General features: G+C 42.0%; 2 protein-coding genes across 2 annotated transcripts in view; one reads left to right on the forward strand and one right to left on the reverse strand.

The window, feature by feature from the left end:
• The window catches only part of IFT20 (intraflagellar transport 20), a 4,388-nt gene extending 3,383 nt beyond the window's left edge, over positions 1-1,005 (reverse strand). The window contains exon 1 of the mRNA XM_009278361.1: positions 742-1,005. Coding sequence (XP_009276636.1) covers positions 742-1,005 — 264 coding nt within the window. The remainder of the gene's footprint in view (positions 1-741) is intronic.
• Positions 51-7,595, forward strand: part of TNFAIP1 (TNF alpha induced protein 1) — a 17,272-nt gene continuing 9,727 nt past the window's right edge. The window contains exons 1-5 of the mRNA XM_009278273.2: positions 51-121; positions 2,563-2,903; positions 5,035-5,204; positions 7,025-7,114; positions 7,217-7,269. Coding sequence (XP_009276548.1) covers positions 2,687-2,903; positions 5,035-5,204; positions 7,025-7,114; positions 7,217-7,269 — 530 coding nt within the window. The 5' untranslated portion in view covers positions 51-121; positions 2,563-2,686. The remainder of the gene's footprint in view (positions 122-2,562; positions 2,904-5,034; positions 5,205-7,024; positions 7,115-7,216; positions 7,270-7,595) is intronic.

Genomic DNA, 7,595 nt, shown 5'->3' on the forward strand with positions numbered 1-7,595 from the left:
CAGCGCCGGCCCCGCGCAGCCCTGGCTTGGCGGGGCCGGGGTCCCGCCTCTGCCCCGCCGCGACAGCCACGGCAGGGCGCGGGGGTGCCAACAGACCGAGGGGGCCGTTTGGTGTGGACCGGTAAGGGGCTGGAGGATTTAGGCCAGAGGCGTGCCCGGTTTGGAAGCGATGCTGCGCGGGAGGGTGGCCGTTTGGGGTTCCCCCCTTGAGCCGTTAAGGTTATTCCTCCTTATGGAAGTTCTCAACAGGGACCGTTTCCTGAGGTGGTGTCCCAGCTGTCGTGCCATTGTTCCGCAGTCCTCCTCCCACCTCCCTCACAAGGCAGGAAGGAAGGGACGCAGAAAAATTTTCTCTTGCGTTAATGGGGGTAATTAAAGGTTACATTACTGTTTACAGCAAAAGGCTCCTAGCTCGTTAGTTAAGGAACAGTACTGACTCCTACGTGGATTGGCTGCGTAGGGGATTCTGCTCGTACTTACCCTCGATCTGCTTGGTCAGAGAAGTGAGTAAAGGCCTGAAGTGGTAGAACTGACTGAAAACCTGACCAACGGATACGTTCAGACAGATCGCTGTTGAAATTGGAGAGCCCTGTTTGTGTCTGGATTTCTCCCTCGTGACAGAATCAGTCTGGCTGTCTTTACAGACACGCTTTTGTTCTAAAGAAGGCATTGCTGAGGGTTTAAAGCAAGGCAGGACATCAGCGACAAATGTGCAGACCTAGGGCATATTTCCACTGTTACCAAAGGTCTCAACTGCGAGACATGGTGCAGTTGCTTCTGCTCTTGATTTACTAACTCGTAATGGATTGCAGTAAACACCTGCGACGGGTTAGGGGGAACTGTGGTACTCGCAAGGCTTGGACAATTGCCGGTTGATTTCTCTATAACCCTTAACTGCTTTGTTTGAGTAGCGAACTTCTTATATATCACCGTGACCACGCTGCACAATTTTTGGTTGCTGCTGCTTGCTTGCCAGTCAGGAATTACTTCTCTGGCCAATTCCATGTGTAGCGTGCAGCTGCCTTCGACTTAGATTTGCTCATGGGCTACTTGACTCAAGTGATGTAGTCAGAAAAACCTTTGTCTTGCCCAGATGCAGGCTGAAGCGTGCTATTGGTTTTATGGCGATGGGTTGAAAGCAAAGAATGATGGCAGCCAGTGGGAGTTCCAGTTAAAGCGTTTGTAGACAAACTGAGGTTTTTTGGCACTAGAATTCTTAGAATTGGTTTGTGTCTTGATGATCTGCACAATATTTTCATTGCTTGCTATTTAATAGACATTGTAGTGTTTGCTTAGTTAAAATAACGGAGTTAGGAATCGCAGAGTAACGTTGTATTTTAGGCGTTGCTCTAAGTTCAGCAGTTACTCACATCCCTGGCAATTTCAAGATACCAGCTGTAGCTGCCACGTAACTTGCTGTACAGATGGATGGCTGTGGGCTTTTTTCTACGTTGAAAGCTGAGGTGGGGTCAGAAGGAAGAAGGGTGTAGGAAGAATAACAATAGAATTAGCAGGTGGTTATATTTATTTATAAAAGGTTACTCATGTGCCATAGGCCCAGAACAGAGAAGTGAGAAGATACTTGTAGTCTGAAAGAGTTTTAAAAAAACAACAAAAAAAAACCCAACAGCAAAATGTTTTTTGAGAACAATAATTATTAGAAGAAGGACAGGTAAGAAACTTGTATTTGTACTTTTCCGGTTAAAGAACTCCAGATCTGGCCCATTAGAGTTTCATGCTTTTCTTTGTTTGTTTCCATTTTGAGCTTATTGTCGATGGAAAGATGAACGTAGTGAGACTGGGGAGAGAAAGAAGCTGGTGAATGTCTAGCTTGTCCATTTTGAGCTTATTGTTGATGGAAAGATGAGCGTAGTGAGACTGGGGAGAGAAAGAAGCTGTGAATGTCTAGCTGGCTTTTTAATTGAGACAAATATTCCAAAGACCGGGCATACTTGGCAGGGGGTGGTGGTGTTAATTTTTTTTTTTAATTAAAACTACATTGACTGCTTGGCATTCCAGGGTGGAGGAAGAAGAGTTTTGGATGAAAGGAGTTGCCAGAAAATAGAATGTTATGGTCCAGCATTTCAGTGTCAAGGCATTTGAAGAGACATTTGTAAATGTTTCCAGTTAAAAAACAAAACAACAACAAACCCCACACATGCAGATACGCACCCCAGCTGAAGGAAGGGCAGAAAGCTCTTCCGTTGTGTTTCAGCTCCGCACAAAAAGACTTGTGTTCTTTTGGGAAGTTGAGAGGGAGCCGAATTCCAGCTAGCGTTTAGCTGGAGTATTGTGTGGTGTGTCATGTTGGCTGAAGACGAAATAACAGGAAGTCCGGAAGAGTTTAGCGTGCGCACTAACAGTAACGCAACTGTAACTTGACTGCATTATATTGCTGTGTAAGTTGTCTGAAAAACAGCTAAACCTTGTTTTGCCAGAATGTGTGTGGATGTGCCCTTAGGAATCCACTGAAAGTATCTCTTCTTTAATGTGGGCTTCGTGTTTTTGTTGTAAATGGAAATTCCAGGCTTCCGTATTGATCTTATACGTTTCTGTTTCAAGGGTCCATTGGTTATGACTGCTTTTGCCTTGCTGTCCTCGTCTGGTGACTTGTGACTTTTCACCAATCACGGCGGAATCCATCAAGCCCACGCTCTGCAGGGTTGTCATCTACCTACAGAAGGAGATGTCGGGGGACACGTGTCTAACCACCACTCTTTGTCCAGCTGCAGGGCCCAAGCCCAAAACTTGCAGCTTCAAAGGGGGCAGCCTTGGTAACAAGTATGTGCGACTAAATGTCGGGGGCTCTTTATATTACACTACAGTACAAGTACTGACCAGGCACGACACAATGCTTAAGGCCATGTTCAGCGGCAGAATGGAAGTGCTCACAGACAAGGAAGGTAAGGGAATGTCTTTTGTTCTTGAGCATTTTTAAAGCAACTGGGTTTTGCTGGTGTTTTTTTAAATATCTTAAGACTACCCTCAGTTAAGGATGTAGGGGAAGGTATATTCCAGAAATAACTTGGAACATTACGCAGCTGACTCCCATTGGCGCTGACAATCCTCTGTGCTTTATAAAAATGTGTTCTTTTGTTACTAAAATTAACTAGCGGAAGGACTGGTTCTCTTTCCTACAGTCACAGCTGGTATGCAGATTGTTGATGTTGTTTTGAAGACTGAACAGACAGTATGTGGGTTGTCATTTATGCGGTGACATGTAGTGGCATCATTCGAAATGCGTGTGTGGGGAGGGATATTCAGTTTTCATCTTTAAAAATCAGAATAGCCTTGCTTGCTATGTTGAAAATTCTTTTTTTTTCCTCCTCTCAGTAGCATATTCCACTTGTGGCTTATGATGCTGTGACAGTATTTAGCCGTCAGTCAAGGAGTATGTCACCTCCTGCTGGACGCTGAATATTGGCATTATAAAAATCCATAATAAATTACAGAGAATAGAACAAGTAAGACCACCAATATCAGCAATGGCTACGAGTGCTTTCATTTTCCTCTCTTTAGTAGTCCAGGGCAAAATGATACCTTAGGAATGAGGGTTGTGGCACACTGTGGAGAAGAGGCTGAGAGAGGCTGGCGAGTATTTAACCTCTTGGTGTTTCTGAACACTCGTATGCAAAAGTTCTTCTGCGTGCCCAGATTACATCAGTTTAAACTTGGTGCACAACAGTGTGTTTACTTAAGCTGAAACAACTCCTTATGGATTTTGCATATCATTTAAACCAAGTTCCACTCAAGTAGGCTGGGTTTTGTTGAGTGTTACATACAACTAAATCCATTTAGTCCAGCAGTTTTGTATAAGAGCCTCAGCCTGAATGGAGGACAAGGTTCATGTTCCAATAGCTGCAGCTGGAGAATCTAGCAGTGGTTTAGTCTACTTTCCTATGTCGTTTTCTGTACCTAGGTCCCAAAATAACCCTTTTTTGCCTGCCTTCCACATTATGGAACAGGGTTTGGCATTGTATTAAGTCCTCTGCCTGTGTGTGTCCTACATTGCTATTGTTTGCCAGCAAGTCAGACATCCTGTTTCCTAGTGAATGTGACTTCAGGGATGTTTTAAAATTGCAAGAACTGTCTGTCTGCTACTGTTCCTGTGCTGCATCCCCTCTCCACTCCCTCCTGATCTGTCTCTGTCCTGTTGTTTGCTCCTATTTGGAGACTAGAACAGCCTTTTTCCCATACTGGGTTTTCTGGGCTAGTCTACCTTTTAGCATCTTTGGAACACTTCTCCCTCTTTAACGCCGAACAACAGCGGAAGATGTGGTTGGAAAACTGCCAAATCCTTCTCGTTAGGCCACAGAACTTATCCCACATCTACTTGTTGCAAACATTTGTGAATTCTCTCTTCTAGTCTTTCTTTGGCTTAGTGATAAGTTTCTCATTGCCCAGCATTACACTGTAGCAGCAATTAATACATTTATTCCCATACAAATACAGCACACCACCATTTTGCTGCGAATATGATAAGCCTCTAAATAAAACAAGAAACCTACCTAACAATAAGCTTTTTTTTTTTTTTTTTTTTTTTTAATTTTTATTTTTTAAGGTTTGAATAGCTTGGACAGTCAGTTAAATAGATGTAAACTGGTGACTTCCTATAGTCGTTGGAAAGGTCCATTCCTTTAATCAGAACCTAATACAGAAAAGACGAAGCACAGATAATAATTTTGGTCAGGCAGCCCACTGACTGATCAATTGATACAGTGCAGTCAGGTTCCTGCAGCAATTTTAGTGCCTTGTGATAGGCAGCCAAGTATTTTAAGCTTGTGGCTTTTCTTTTGGGGTGCTGGAAAGTAGTGAGAACATAAGGGAGGTACCAAAGGAGTCGTTCCACTGTCAGTTTCTGTTCTGTAACCAAATTCAATTTGCTCAAAGTCAGTAAAGACTTCTACTGAATGAAATGGGAAGAGTTATCATGTGCAGTTTCAGGAAACCTGTGGCTTATTTAACCTCTCTGAGGAGGTTTTTCTTGCCCCCTAGTGTTGAGGTGATTGAAATGATGTGATGGTTATTTTTCAGGCTGGATCCTTATAGACCGTTGTGGGAAGCACTTCGGAACAATTTTAAACTATCTCCGAGATGACACAATTGCACTTCCAAAACACAGACAGGAGATCAAAGAGTTGATGGCAGAAGCCAAGTATTATCTCATTCAGGGCTTAGTGGACATGTGCCAAGCAGCCCTGCAGGTAAGAAATAGAAGTAGCCTGTAAAGTTTTTTGTGGGTGTTTTGCTTACAAAATTTACTTAAGAGACCTCAAGAGAGTATTTCATGGCCTTGGAGATAGTGTCAAGTCTTAGATGTACAAGGCAGCCTGGAAAGAAAATGACACAGCAGTCAGGTAAGTTGTAAGATCTTATCCAGTACGTTTATCAAAGCCATAGTTATCCTTGCTCTGTATGCACACCTGAGGTTCTGTGATGCTTTGAATAAGAGACGAAATTTGGTTTATGATCTCCCTGGAAATGTTTTCAGACCCACGTGCTATCATGGCGCAGCCTTCCAGGCCACAGATGCCTGTGCTCTGAAGGCATTTAGTGCAATTAGTGAGGTGGTTGCATTATCAAGGGAGCTATTTCTTTGTAAGAAGAGAAAGATTGTCCCCTGGTTAGACTATATGAATCTAGAATGTGCAAGATGTAGGTTCACGTTCCTGTCATTTCAGAGGTGTCATTTCCTTTCGTGCTTCCATTCAGTTGTCCAGCTGCCCCCTCAGAAAGGGGATAGTAGCACTTTTCTACTTCACAGGGATGCCAGGAGAATAAATAGAGTAGAAACTGTATTCACAATTTGTCATTTAAATAGAGGGACTGGTTCTTTTCTGTTTCTATTTTTTTAATTTTATTTAGGAAATAGATAGTGAATGAGTTCCTCTTGTGTGAAATGTAATAAAAGCCAGAAATTTAAAGGAAACTGATTGAATAAACATAATTATTTTGAGCATGTTTTAACAGACCTTATGGCATTTGTCTAAATTTCCCCCAAGTTATGTCACTTCTAATTAGGTGATATTTATAGGCAGAATGGGTTTGAATCTTCGAAAACATGGTAACTTTTTTTAAAAGGTTGAATCTTAATGGAGAAAAAGACTATGGTAAGCACTGATTACTTTAAGGACTTTTCTTTGTATCAGTTTACCACTACTCTTTGCAAATATGTAAGCCCATAGTAGCTTTATTCACTTTACTAGTCCCTATGAGTTCGGGCAATAGAAATCAGCTTGTTCTGCCAACTTTTTAACAAGGTTAGCCCACATGCAGTATTTATAACTTATTATTAGTCTTAAGATTGTGAAATGAATGTTTCTTGCAGGACAAAACGTAGTCATTAATAAATACCTCGCATACTAGGTTAAATATACTTCTTGTATCCATTGAAAGAAATGCAAAGCCACAGTGACAATTTTCCTTCTGGTTTGGAATTTAAAACCTTTCTTCTAAAAACAAAATGTTCTAAGGCTTTCCTATTAGCTATTGAGCTTTCCTTAATTTGCTACATGAGGAATCTGGAGTCACAGACTGTACTACATGCTCTTGATTGTTGCTTTTGTATCACAAGGGGCTGAAGTCTGTTTCGGTGACACGCTGTTCTTGCCAAATGTTCAGTTTGTAGTGGCTGATATTCTTATATACTGCAGTGTTTTGAGTTGATTAAAACTAGTGCAAACTCTTACTATCCTTTTCTTCAAAAAAGGATAGAATAATAAACCCACTTAAACCAAATATGACTTAGCTATAGCAAGGACTCTGAGCTCAAGAAGGGCATCCACCTGCATCCCAATATTTCAATTACTGCTGCCTTCTGGGGATAAGAAATCTCTCCGCTCTATTTCTGGGTTGCAGATCAAGGTAACGCTGTGTGGTTGCTACAGCAACACAGCTTTTCCTTTGCATCACAGGATTTGGGAACATGGCTGGAGGGATTGGAGAAGACAGCAGCAGCAGATGTTAGCTTTAGCATTTCCCTCTCTTGAGTTTTTTTCTTCTCTCTCTTCTTTCTTTAAAACAGGACAAGAAAGACTTGTATGAACCTGTCTGTAGCATCCCTATTATCACATCTCCAAAAGAAGAAGAGAGACTGATAGAATCATCAATGAAAGTAACTGTTTTTTCACAACTATCCAGTGAGAAACTGAATTTTTGCTAAATGTATTCAAACACAGAACTTACGTTTTCAGCTTTTTTCTTTCTCTCCCAATAGCCCGTTGTTAAGCTGCTTTATAATAGAAGCAACAACAAATACTCCTACACCAGGTATGTCGTTTTTTTCCCCACTGTAATGGGAAAGTTTCCCTTTGACTATGGGAGTGGAGGAAGATGTGGTACGACTTGTTTTGTTTAGTTTTGTTTTTGTGTTTAGTTGGTTTGGTTTTGGGGTTTTTTTTTATTACAATAGTGCTCTTCTATGGATTTGAGTGCAGTTATTTTTGATTGCTTTGATTGATGTGAATTGAAACGGGGGGATGTTGTGGTTTAACTTGGCAGGCAGCTAAATACCACACAGCTGTTCGCTCACTCCCCCCGAGTTGGATGGGGGAGAGAATCGGGGGGGGGGGGGGGGAAAAATTTGGGGGTTGGAA

The sequence above is a fragment of the Aptenodytes forsteri genome, unplaced genomic scaffold (genome assembly GCF_000699145.1).
Source record: "Aptenodytes forsteri isolate BGI_AS27 unplaced genomic scaffold, ASM69914v1 Scaffold66, whole genome shotgun sequence".
Taxonomy (NCBI): domain Eukaryota; kingdom Metazoa; phylum Chordata; class Aves; order Sphenisciformes; family Spheniscidae; genus Aptenodytes; species Aptenodytes forsteri.